Source organism: Brettanomyces nanus, chromosome 1, assembly GCF_011074865.1.
Source record: "Brettanomyces nanus chromosome 1, complete sequence".
Classification (NCBI taxonomy): domain Eukaryota; kingdom Fungi; phylum Ascomycota; class Pichiomycetes; order Pichiales; family Pichiaceae; genus Brettanomyces; species Brettanomyces nanus.
The window spans coordinates 3,513,232-3,525,798 of record NC_052374.1 but is presented as its reverse complement, the minus strand read 5'-3'; the positions used below and the strand labels follow the sequence as shown (position 1 = coordinate 3,525,798).

General features: G+C 40.5%; 7 protein-coding genes across 7 annotated transcripts; 2 read left to right on the top strand and 5 right to left on the bottom strand.

Annotated features, from left to right (window-relative positions):
• Positions 1–82: 82 nt before the first annotated feature.
• Positions 83–340, top strand: FOA43_001652 (uncharacterized protein; the record flags this gene model as incomplete). The annotated part of the gene is made up of 1 exon (XM_038921962.1): positions 83–340. One exon carries the CDS (start codon positions 83–85, stop codon positions 338–340), a length of 258 nt encoding a protein of 85 aa, XP_038777890.1.
• Positions 341–784: 444 nt separating this feature from the next.
• On the bottom strand, positions 785–2,409 carry DHH1 (DExD/H-box ATP-dependent RNA helicase dhh1; the record flags this gene model as incomplete). The annotated part of the gene is made up of 2 exons (XM_038921961.1): positions 785–2,247; positions 2,403–2,409. 2 exons carry the CDS (start codon positions 2,407–2,409, stop codon positions 785–787), a joined length of 1,470 nt encoding a protein of 489 aa, XP_038777889.1.
• A 285-nt stretch (positions 2,410–2,694) lies between these two features.
• FOA43_001650 (uncharacterized protein) lies at positions 2,695–4,071 on the bottom strand (the record flags this gene model as incomplete). Its single annotated transcript, XM_038921960.1, has 1 exon — positions 2,695–4,071. The coding sequence occupies one exon, from the start codon at positions 4,069–4,071 to the stop codon at positions 2,695–2,697; it is 1,377 nt and encodes a 458-aa protein (XP_038777888.1).
• Positions 4,072–5,208: 1,137 nt separating this feature from the next.
• Positions 5,209–5,526, top strand: FOA43_001649 (uncharacterized protein; the record flags this gene model as incomplete). Its single annotated transcript, XM_038921959.1, has 1 exon — positions 5,209–5,526. One exon carries the CDS (start codon positions 5,209–5,211, stop codon positions 5,524–5,526), a length of 318 nt encoding a protein of 105 aa, XP_038777887.1.
• A 65-nt stretch (positions 5,527–5,591) lies between these two features.
• On the bottom strand, positions 5,592–7,342 carry FOA43_001648 (uncharacterized protein; the record flags this gene model as incomplete). Its single annotated transcript, XM_038921958.1, has 2 exons — positions 5,592–7,095; positions 7,338–7,342. 2 exons carry the CDS (start codon positions 7,340–7,342, stop codon positions 5,592–5,594), a joined length of 1,509 nt encoding a protein of 502 aa, XP_038777886.1.
• Positions 7,343–7,351: 9 nt separating this feature from the next.
• Positions 7,352–9,481, bottom strand: FOA43_001647 (uncharacterized protein; the record flags this gene model as incomplete). The annotated part of the gene is made up of 2 exons (XM_038921957.1): positions 7,352–9,398; positions 9,474–9,481. The coding sequence occupies 2 exons, from the start codon at positions 9,479–9,481 to the stop codon at positions 7,352–7,354; spliced, it is 2,055 nt and encodes a 684-aa protein (XP_038777885.1).
• A 953-nt stretch (positions 9,482–10,434) lies between these two features.
• FOA43_001646 (uncharacterized protein) lies at positions 10,435–12,486 on the bottom strand (the record flags this gene model as incomplete). Its single annotated transcript, XM_038921956.1, has 1 exon — positions 10,435–12,486. One exon carries the CDS (start codon positions 12,484–12,486, stop codon positions 10,435–10,437), a length of 2,052 nt encoding a protein of 683 aa, XP_038777884.1.
• Positions 12,487–12,567: the final 81 nt, after the last annotated feature.

The following is a 12,567-nucleotide window of genomic DNA, read 5'->3' as shown; positions in this document are numbered from 1 at the left end:
GTAACTCTAATTAGAAGTATCGAAGTCTTTTTTACTGGATCTATTTTCCTATAATCTATCCGTTCATACGTCCTCCATCGAAATGTCCATTGATCAATTGATTGGCTTGTTAATGTTACTAGCAGCTACTGCCATCTTCGTCTATTACTCGATTTGGACATTTGTTCTTCCCTTCTTAGACGAGGATCAATTCATACAAAAGTTCTTCTTGCCACGGGAATATGCTATTAAGATTCCTGTTGTTCTATTGATCATCGGTGTTACTCTCATCGGTATCTTCATCTCTAATGTCTTGATCAAGTCTACCAAAAAGAAGAGTAAAGGTAAGAAGCAGAATTGATTTGTGTCTCTTTCTTTCATGCTAACAATATACCTCCCTCGTCTTTCTGATATAGTTCGCACCAGACGAGATTAGCTGGTTTATTTTCCAGAGTGTTTGTATCATAATAAAAACTTTTCAGCATTAGAAACTCATTGGCATTATACTATATACAACGATAACAACAAGGGCGATGATCATGATCAAATGATCTCTAGAAGCCAAAAAAAAAGGTCAGTGAAAAGTAAGTGAAAAGAAAGTAAAACACTTAAAAAACTGACCCAAGTAGAAAGAAAGAGTCAAAAAAAAGGTAAAAGGTGAAAGATAAAAGGCCAAAGATCAAAGGCCAAAGATCAAAGGCCAAAGGTCAATGGTCAAAGGTCAAAGGTCAAAGATAAAAGATAAAATAAAATAAAAAAAACAAAAATAAAGATGAAGATAATAAAAATGTAGCTATGGATGGCATTAATACTGAGGAGCGGCAATTGGATATTGCTGACTTTGAGGTTGCTGTTGTTGTGGCTGCTGTTCTTGTCCTTGTTGCTGTCCCGGTTGTCTTGGTTGGCCATGGTATCTGTTTGGAGCCCTTTCATTACCCTTTGGAAGCTGGTCAATTTTGAAAGGTCTAGGAACCGCTGAGGGTTCGTCGACCACGTACAATGACTTATCAATCTCTGCAGGAATAGGCTTAATTTCAGTACCTAACTCCTGTTCAATCTTGTACAAGTTGAATCTGTCGTTCCAGTTGATCAAATTGATTGCAATACCATAGTGACCAAATCTACCTGAACGACCAATTCTATGAAGATATGTCTCCGCTGTCTTTGGGAAATCAAAGTTGATAACAACATTAACAGCCTGAATATCAATACCCCTGGTCAACAAATCGGTACACACCAAGTTTCTGACCTTACCTTGACGGAATTCGTGGAAAACTTTGTTTCTTTCAGCCTGTGGCATTCTTGCATGCGAATAATAGCATGAGTAGTCAAGTTCCGTAATCTTTCTGGCCAACAGCTCGACTCTGTTGGTGGAGTTGCAGAATATGATGGCCTGATTAATCTGCAATTTGGAGAAAAGTGTGTTTAGACAGTGCAACTTTTGTTTTTCCTCTACAAACGCATAGTACTGCGTAATACCCTTCAAAGTCAATTCATCCATTAGATTGATCTCGTAAGGTTTGTATAGATGCTCGTCCATGAATGATTTCACCGTCAGAGGGAAAGTGGCCGAAAAAAGTAGCGATTGGTAACCGTTACCATTTCCGGATTCCGATTGCGGGAAGAACTTTAAGATCTGCTCAATGATGATCTTAAACTCCCTCGAAAGCATCTTGTCGGCTTCGTCCATGACAAACACTTTGCACTGGTCAAACTCGGCCAATTTACGCGATGCCAAGTCCAATACTCTACCAGGAGTACCAACCATGACATGCACGGGGTCATGTAATCTAAGAATATCATCTCTTAATGATGTACCTCCGGTGGTAACCATAGTATTGATATCCATGTGTCTAGAAAGTGTCTTCACGACCTGTGAGGTCTGAAGTGCCAATTCTCTAGTTGGCACCATAATAAGAGCCTGAATCTTGTTGAGTTTCGGTTTAATCTTCTCGAGTGTTGGGATCACAAATGCAGCCGTCTTACCGGTACCGTTCTTGGCACGCGCAAGGATGTCACGGCCCATCAAGGCCACTGGAATAGCCTCTTCCTGGATTGGGGAAGGCTTCTCAAAACCAGCCTCAAATATTCCCATCAACAACTCCCTCTTCAAGTGGAAACTCTCAAAGGTATTGCCCTTTGTTCCAAGTACATCATCTGTTTGGCGCCGCGTGTCCTTTTCGGGCACATGCAGATTCTTCTTCCAGTCTTCGTTTGACATATAAATGATGACCGTGGTGGTGGTGGTGATAACTATGATAGTGGGCACTATTTGATGTTCTAAATGACTATGGATAAATTTCCGATATCAAGAGTGTTTTTTATCGGGTGTCTGATTAAAACTGAAGGTGTTTGAAACGATTTGAAGGTGGTGGTATAAGAAAAGAACAAGTGCTATTTTACTAAGAAAAAGGTGTTGAAACCCTGCATCTCTCGCTCTCTCGCTCTCTCGCTCCGCTCCCTTGTCGTTCATCCGAACACCATCCAAGAGCCATTCTAAAAAAAAAAATTTTCTACACCTGTCCCAATAAAATTAACCAAACTAAAATCAGAAAATGGAAGATATAATAGAAAAATAAAATAAAAACTGAACAACATAAACGGAATCTAAAATAAAAACTATGACAACAACTAAGAGTAAAAACAAAAACATAAGATAAGATAAAAAAGGAGGAAGCACTTAAAAGAGCCAGCTTTTAGTACCATAGGCTAGTGTCAGATATTCACGTCGAGAACAAGTCTGACATCATCCACCTCTTTACCGGCCAGATCCGTGAGTAACGGTAGCAGATCTGTCAACTCACAGTCATGAGTGTCGCTAAACCAACTAGAAATTGGTACCGAATGCTGAGGGTGGAATATATAAGATGCAGGCGAATTGTCAATGATTATCACATCCTCTAATGGTCTTCCCAGTTGAGAGAGGTTCTTAATATAATTTCCCTGGTAGTTGTAGCAGCTTTCACGGAACAATCTCTGATGAACCGAGTGATGTGTATCCAAAATATCCAATAAAGGGTCTCCGTAGCGTGCCACAGACGCTGTAAAAACGACAACCTCAAATATCTGACCGCATCGCTTTAAAAACTCGTCCACTCCCGGCCGTTTGATAACGTAAACGTTATGGACTTGGTTCTCTATCTCCACAGGTATAACGAAATCGCAATGCCTCACATATTTGAAGGACGAATGAACTAAAGTTTCATCTAAATCAAGAACTAAAGTCTTTCTTCCCTTAAGTTTAAAAGGTTGGTTGTCTAGCAACCATCCCGATTTTGCAACAACTTGGTCGCTAAGAATCTTCGTAAGGTCCAAATCAAATTGTGGCTCTTCTGATGTTTCCTCCTCTCTATAGAGAGCTTCGTCATCTTCATCTTCGTCCTCAAACATTCCATCAGAATTATCAACTCCTCCTTGTTCTACCTTGGTTTCTGACGCTGGTGAAAATGGAGACCTATCTGCATCTGTCATGAAAGTATCACCATCAGGCTCTTTTTGTGGTGATGGCTGTTTTTGCGGCTCGAGTCGTACTGATTGCTGAGGGGGCTTCGGCAGTGGCTCTGCCTGCTGCTGGTGTCCTTCTGTGTCTATCTGATGATGTTTCAGTTGCTCAGCAAGGACGTCATCATCCTTAGAACTATCCGTGGAATCTTTCGCATCTGTAACCTCATGCACGTTCTGACTTTTTAGTTCACAAACTTCATCTCTACTGGAAGTAGAGTCGGTATGATTCATGTTCTTTGATTGAACAACGTTAATATCCATATCCGAATGCTTTGCGAGTTGTTTAGTAGTGCCGTAATTCCGTAAAGGCTTCTGCAACTTGTTCTTGCTCTTGTTGGAAGACTTATATACCTGTTTGTGATTATTAATCTTGCCGTCTTCGTCCTCGTCAACGTCAACGTCAACGTCAGAGTATTCGTATGACAACTTGTTGTTGTTCGGTTGTTTGGAAAGTTTGTTATTGAGTGCTTTCTGTAAGTTAGACTGAGTACTGGTTAGGTGGGCTTTATGACGTGTAGTAATATTTCCTTCGTGGGTTTCCGGATCCTGAGTATCAAAACAACAGAACAATGAAGATAGAAAAGACATGACGTCTTGGTCCCTTGTTTTGTAGTTCAGTCTGATCAAATGCCAAGCCAAACAATACACCAACTCAAGGAAAATGAGTGAAATAGGATGAATAGAAAAGCTGGTATATTAATGTTGAACGCAACAAATGACTAGCATCCGAGTTAAATGAGTAATAAACTTTTGTTTAGGAGATATGCTGTAGCGCTAGCGCTTCTAAATGAAATCGACAGTTACCGAATGACAACCTGTGGAAACCAGTCGTAAGTGTTGAAGTTCTGAAAACCAAAGACCAAAGTCCAGATATTAAAGAATTAATATGTTGGAAATAAAGATGAGAGACTGATGATTATGGTACAAAACGTTTACAAAAACGTTTAAACAAAGCTGGCAAGGGAAAGAAAAAATTGTATGAGAATATAATAATGAGGACTGGCGGGAGTGGGCGGAAATCTATAACTTGGCGGCAACTTGGCTGGGTGATGGCGTGAAACCGTTGTACATGTACCGCAGTAGAGCATCTGGCCACCGCGCTGCTGCGGTACATATACAACGGTTCACGAGGGCCCCCGTCCTCGGGTGATCTTTCGACAATGAACCACTTAGGAAGGTTGGATGCCAGGGGGAGGGGTTTCGCCGTGTATGGTTGATTGGCTGGACTAGAATATTACTAAATCAGCCATGCGGTGCCGCCCGGAAAATTTTTTGCCCCTTCCCTCCCGACTACGCTTTCAGGACCTTAAAGCGGCAAAAGACGGTTAGGGGACACGACGATTTTGAGTAATTATATGGCCATACTTCTAAGCAGGTAATCGGGTCTGTCAGCGTCCGTTTATTTCACTTTTTCCATTTGTCATCGACGATCGTCCTCTTTTTCTGGACGTTTCTTCCTGCCCTATGGGGGCGTATTGCCCCCCTTACTCCCCAGGTCATATTACTAAGGATCGTTCTCTGCCTAGTTTCTATTTGATTGTCTCGACGACTTTTTCGCATCCTATATATAGTGCCAATTTTCGTGTAACCATTTTTGTGTATTGCTAATCGTGTCTTACTTTTATGCTCAATTTCGTCTTACTTGTTGTTATTGTCTTTCTAATCAACAAGTTTTTAACTCATCAAGCTTCCGCATCTACCATTAATAACCATACAGATTCAACTATGTCCGGCATTACCCCCATTCTCTCTGAAGACCAATTCAAAAAGGTCATCGCAGACTCCAACTTGGTCGTTATTGACTTCTTCGCTACCTGGTGTGGTCCTTGCAAGATGCTTGCCCCTATGTTAGAGAAGTTTTCTAAGGAATATTCTTCTGCCAAGTTTTACAATGTCGATGTCGATCAGTTACCGAATGTTGCTGCTTCAAACGATGTTTCTTCCATGCCAACTTTGTTATTCTTTAAGAGTGGCCAATTGGTTGGTAAAGTTATCGGTGCCAATCCTGCTGCTATCAAGCAGAACCTTGCTAAGCTCGCTTAAGCACGTTTTACTCCGTTGTTGTTGTTTATAATAATCGATCTTTTTTCCTTGTTACTTATAGTATATTACTGGTTGAAAACACCTGCAAACAATGACTCCAAATCAAATTCTTTTGACCATTTTTCCACCACAGTAGTTTGTTCCACTTCACCAATATCTTGGCTTTCTTCCTCCTCTCTAGGCAATGTCCATCCATGGATTCTTCCATCTCTCCAGTCATTTAAGATCACCACGGCAGCGGAATTTAAAATCGGAATACCACGTCTTCCCAATCTACCGTATTTTCTAGCAACGTGAATCAAAATTTGCTTGACAAACTCGTCGAGGTCGCCCGATGGAAGTGCTGGTAGTTGATAATACTGTTTGAAGCTCTCCGCCATCTCCACGTTCTTTGCAAGCTTTTTAATAAGTAATTTCACCGATAATTCGGGATTTTTAATGGCTTTAATTGGCACTGCATTTAGTAAAGCCAACTCAGCCTCGAACTTCCGTTTCATGGCACCTGAGGCATACTTTTGCTCAGGGAACACTATACCAGGAGAATCCAAGATCTTCAATTTATTATCCACCTTCACCTCTCTAAGGTTTTTGGTCACTCCAGCCTCGTTACCCACAGGACATGCCTTTCCTGACTTGCCGTGTCTGGCTGTTAATGCATTAATCACTGATGATTTTCCCACGTTAGGGTAACCAATCACTCCCACAGTAATTGCTCTCTTCAAATTTGACTTATGTGCATATAACTTAAGTGCTTGGAGTAACTGTCCGGCTGTGGTAGCCTGGGTCAACTTCTTGTTGAATGTTTTTCCGTTGTTGGCAGTAGGAGACGCTTTCACTGGGACCGTCGGAAACGACTTTTGAAGATACGTCAACCACTGCTTTAAAACCGTTTCTGGAATCAAATCAACTTTATTAAGTATCAAGATCAATCTCTTATCTGGGTTTGCAAGAATATTCTTTTCCACCGTTCTAGACCGAGTACTTTCTGGATCACGGGAATCCAAAATATACAAGATAACGTCTGATGCATCAACGACGCTTTTGAACACTTTATCAAACTGTTTTCTCGACTGATCTCCTGTAACAGTGGCAAAATTACCCCCTTCTATTTCATAGTCAGTAACTTCCAATTCATTATCTGCTTCCTCGTTATCCATGTCCATCTCATCATCATTATTTGTCTCGCCTTCAAAGACGCTGGCAGCCTTTTGTGCACTCTCTATAAGAGCAGCCATGCTGTCTTGTTTAACCTCTTCATCGGCACCGTCTTCATCAATCTGTGTCTCTGGATCTCCCATAAGAGCTGTCTGTCTCCTCTTCTCCTCCCGTATACGCTCCAATTCCTCCACTTTCTCTCTCTTTCTCTCTTCTATATCCAAAAGTATTCTGTCTTTGTATGGGAAACTGGAAGGAATTCCAATATCCTTCGCACGTCTCGATTTCCATGTGACATCTTTCTTTTGTAGCTTACGGTCCTTTCTCTTCTTGGATGATGCCTTTTTCTTAATACCTTCACGCATACGTGTAGTGGTTCTCTTTGATTTCGGTTTTCTAATTCTCATCTTTGTACTCTATTCTTCTTTATATTAAAGTCTAAGAACGTTCCAACTCTCTTGAAGAAACCTCTAATCAATTTTTCAAATCTAAAAGTTCCTCTTTTTATTTTTTTTTCAGAAAATTTTTATTTATATGGCAGTGCTTCACCGAAAGCTTTTCTTCCCGCATTTGGATTCTCAACACCTTAAGTTACCTAATTCGGAAAGAGCATTGTTGAAGCTAAGAGTAATATTGTATAAATAAATTTGGGGAACCCCATTTCCTTGATTCACCAAACTTGCAACTCATCAAAAAAGTCAATTCTACTCTTACTCTTTAAAACCTCTTTCGAAACTGCAGATCTGAGAGCATCCCCCATCTTGCCAGGTCCACAAGAAACAATAGCCAAACTACCAGCTCCAAAAGATTCCAACTCTTCTTTCAATAGATCCTTCATCTCTGGTCTTCCGTAATTTATAGAGATAAAATCAATATTGCTAGTCTCCCTCTTTTTATTATTTTCAGATGATGACGATGTAAGTTCTTCGTCGCAAGAAACACAGTACACGCATTGACTCAACAGCCTTTGAACGTCGTTAGAGCTCTGTGAAGTTTCTTGGGTCAAGTAAAGGTCCACTTCAACTTTTGTATTTCTGAGCTTACTAACAAGATCCCTTATGTAGGTTTCTGTTCCTTTCAACGTTTGCAAGATCCATACGAACTTGATTCTCATCTTTAACTCCTCTCTAGCTCCTAGTTTCATCGCGTAATCTGCCACACCCGGAATACCTGCACCACCAGCAATTAAAAGAGTGTTGTCGAATCTTCCGACAGGAGATGAATCTCCATATGGACCTTCAATGCATATCTTTTTCAGCATGGTACCTTCTCTGGTTTTTGATAATTGTTTCATTATCCTAGCAGTAACACCCTTCTTGGCTTTAATATAAAAAGTGATGCTGTCACCATTATTGATTAAAGTAAAAGGATGATTCTGAAAGAAAAGAAATGGATCGCTGAAATAAACAAAGCCATACTGACCGGGAGCTGAATTGAACGATTTTGGTCTTGGAACAGTAACTCTATATGACGTCTCATTAATAATTTCAAACCGAGCAGTCTGATAGCCAAATCTTGTCATCCTCAAAACTCTTATTAGTCTATCAACTCCCCAGAGACAACAGGCAGTTATTAGCCATTCGCCCCATCCCAAAGTGTTGCAGTGATACCAGCACATGATAATAAATGCTATTGCCATAATAATATGAAAATAAAGGAAAATCTCGTAACTATATTCTCTGAAAACATGGAATGAGAATAGCCACATACATCCACCAATCACAGAAGCAGCTACACCACACGCAAAGTAACTCTCCTTGAGAGCCGCGACGTAAGCACCTTTTTCTATAATTGTATAGGAAACAGCATGGATTAAAGCATCAATAAGCATCCATCTGGACACCATTTTGTGGTATTGAATGAAAGAAGAATATTTGATGCCGGTAAGAAAGCATAGCATGTTGTTTCTTCCAGCGAAAAGAATCAATAATGGCACTTTACCAAATGATAAGATTCCTGCTCTATCTGCAACATATCTTTTCCATGCCTGATCAGAGGTAGTGAATAAGTAAGCTGACTCCTTCTGATGGTATGGGATGCAGTAAAAAACGATCTCAACAATAGTGAGTCCAAAGCCAACTAAGGATTCTATCCTATTTGGGAGAAGGAAGCTGAAATATTTCCACCCAAATTGTTCCGAACAATGACCGTCTGGAATCATTGCAGGTAGAGTAATATAACTTCTAATTATATTTATGAGAGGATTGCAAAGCATTTGACTAGCTCCAGTTCTTTTAAGAAACTTGAAGAATGCAGCAATTAGAATAACCAATCCAAAATAGACCCAAATTCCAATGGAATAGAATGTAGCATCATCCAAATTCTTGTAGAAGTATTGGTAGCCCTTGTTAATCAAAATAGCATCCGTCATGTTTGGATAAGTAGGTCCATAAACAGGTAAAGAATAGTTTGTAATATCTGAAGGATTGATGACATTTTTTGTTGCATTCTCATATTGATCTCTGTAATAAGTCCACTTGTAATGAAAACTGGAATACATTGTGCAGGCCTCAGACGCAACATGAAATATCTTCTTCATCTTACTAGGATCTGAATTGACCAATTCATCACAACAAAGCATCATAGAGCCAATGCATGGCTCGTATCCACACATTGCATCATAAAATGCTGAATTTTCTGCCAATCCAAGGGGTAAAAAGTCAAAAACAAGGCTGCTTGTAACAGCGCTATCACAGGACCAGAATTCTGGACTTCCACTGTTTTTTTTTATTTTGGTTTTCCATAAACTGTTTGCATTGGAAAGGCCAGCTAATAGTAAAAGTGAAGGTAACACCCACATGTTTACAGGATGAGTTTTCTGCACTTTACTTTGAAGGATATGAAAGAGAAGGCAACTATTTGCAGCTCTTGGTTGCAAAACAAGAGAACTATATAACTTTATTCTTCTTTCGTAATCCACAAGTAATCAATCTAATCATTGCATCTAGGTGGTGTTCCACTTTACTGTGTTTACCCCTTTCAGCTTTTAGACCAATAGTAAATGAAGTGTTTAACTGTTGAGCTCTCAGCAAGTTATTACAATCAATGGTCGGCAATTCTCAAAAATGCATTGTGAAAAGATGGCTAATTTTAACCGCAGAGAGCTGTCAGTCAAGTCCACATTTCAACGGTGTTTATAAAGGTCCAATGACAGCAGAATGAGTTAAAAGATATTTGGAGTAGGTTCACAATAATATACTAAAAAGAAAAAAAGCATGCATCCGCAAAACGTTTATCTAGGGAATGCTGGCCAGAAACGTCCATGCCATAATGCCCCCCATGCTTCTGCATTTCACATATATCAAAAAAATTTTACTTTTCTAAGGCAATATCGGTCCTAATGTATATAATCATGCACATCTCACTAAAAATGGGAGTCCAGATCTTCCACATAGGGAGATATCGGAATATATATCAAAAAAAATGCTTTAGATATATATCTCCATAATAGGGGGTGCGGCATCTCATGCATTGTGACGCATTTGATGCATTGCGATGCATTTTCGAGATATTATGCATATACTTGAGACCCTCAGTTTTTCTCACCCACAATGAACCAAGACTACAATTATCTAAAAGATCATCGGCTTTGATTCCCTCCATTCCGAATATGCTGGACAAAAGATAAGCTGTCACCTACTGCATACTTCAGTTGGGCAGCATTCTCGTATCATCAAGAAAGCAGAAATATGTGGATGGAAAAGTGGATTCAGACCTGAGAAGATAAGGCTCCAAGAGCCCATTGCACGTAGCTCATCGATCTTGTCGGTTAGTTAGAGACATAAAGTCCTGTAGGCTACCGGCTAATTTCGTATTTTGAGAGGGATACCGCGGACTCGGAAACCGCTTGCTCATCAGATCATCAGAAGTGCATCCTGCGCGAAGAGGAAATGTAGAAAAGGATTGAGAATGTGGTATGCCGGGTTGAGATTTGTTTCTGGAAGAAAGAGGAGGTGAAGACGGTGAGGGAGAAAATGACTCGAATTTTAGATCCTGGAGGTTTGCAGTGGATCGTGTTCTCAAAGTTGAAGACCTCAAGTCCGCTGCGGAATCGGAATGGTGCATAAATCGGCCTTCTTCGAGTTCGCTGAGCTCTTGTGTTTCCTCATTGACCCCTAAATCGTTCCTGCCTCCAGCAATATGAGAATATGCACTAGTAGCATGCGATTTGAACTTTGTAAGAACCGCCTGCAATTTGATGCTCATTCTCAACAACAAATTCTTGGACTTCGGATGCTTTTTAACCAGAAAGAAGCCAATGCCCATGATAGAAAAGATAAATAAAACGATGACCCACCAAGGACCCAAACCAAATAGAGACTCTCTGTCTCTCTGAGCAGCGTAGTCTGCTTGTCTTTGTTCTTCAACCTTCAAAGTGTATGCTTCACTTGGGTAGACACCCACTGATGCGGAATATATGGGAGCAAGAGTCTGTGAAGAAGCATAAAGAAGAATTTTTCCTAGCGTCCAACTAAGCTCAGCCCCCTTGATTGTGTTCACGCTTTGGAATGCGGGCTTGAGATCCTCATAGTTGTTGTTATCATTATTGTTGCTGTCATCTGCCTCAAAGCCAATACGAGGTAGTCCAAAGCCTTCATGAAGAACGTTAACAACCCAGGACGCTTTGAAACAACAATCCCTTAGAAGAGGTATTTGGATATTACCACCATATTTACCATTCTCGTAGTTCTGCTCAACCTGTGACCAGTCTGCTTCACAAAAACCCTTGAGCCGCTGTTCAAAGTCCTTAAAGTTATAATCCCCGGCCATATGAAATACATCATTGGCTGTGTACCAGTATTCGCTTATTCCGACAAATCTATCTTTGTCAAAGTCTATGGCTGGTGCAGAAACACCGTTGAAAAGACAGGAGTCTTCCTTGCAGGGTAAATGTTTAAGAAGCAACGGATAAATAGTCCTTAAGCATTGCTTGTAATCGCCGGAACCGGTAATATCGTAAGCAATGTCCTTGTATTTCTGTTGGATCTTCATTCCCTTCTGGGAGCACGGATCAGAGATATCGTAAGTGGAGTCCCCATTCGTATCATAGTTGACACCTTCGGGTAAGGACATAATAAGGTTTCGAAGATGTCTTCTACGAGCCTCGTTTGCACCAAATCCAAGCCAGGAACTCACAAACACCGGCCATTCCTGTAAAGAGCCGTCGACATTACGCAACCGTACAGTGTAAAGCTCATTACTATGCTTCTCACGTTCTGATTCTTTTGAAGGCACAAATGCTATCTGAGTTGACGCACCACCCATATCCATGAAACCAAACGTCGCATGAGAATTGATGCCATTGCTCGAATCAAAGTTTTCAAACTTGTCTTCAAGATAATTTAGAGCCATCCATCCATAGATACCTTCAGTGTCGCCATCTATCACTTGAATCTGATCCTTGCAAGAGTTTAATTGAAACTTGCTATGGTGCCTGATTGAATCGCAAGTATTGCTTAGAATCTTGTTTCGTTGTTTTTCTGGAAGAAGTCTCATTCCAGCAGTTGCCTGGATGAATATAGGAGTGTCCTTTTGTTTGTCCTCGGGAATAATGGTCTCCGCAAACTTGATGAGAGGTTTAAGGTGGGAATTCCAGATCTTCCAGGGTCGTTTAGCATATGACGATAATCCTGGATTAACACGATACCCCCATTCTTTTTCTTGGATAATGTTTGGCACTGAGTGTAACACTTCAGAGGGTGAAGATTTATCAGATGCCAACGTCGCAGGGTCAGTCCATCTATAAATTTGTAGTCTGGAACCGGATGATCCAGCATCAACAACAATACCGTATCTATCGGACATTGTGGAAGGGCTGTAACAACTAAATACTAAGCAGTATGAAGACACAAGATGGAAAAAAATAGTGCTAACTAGAAATATTTA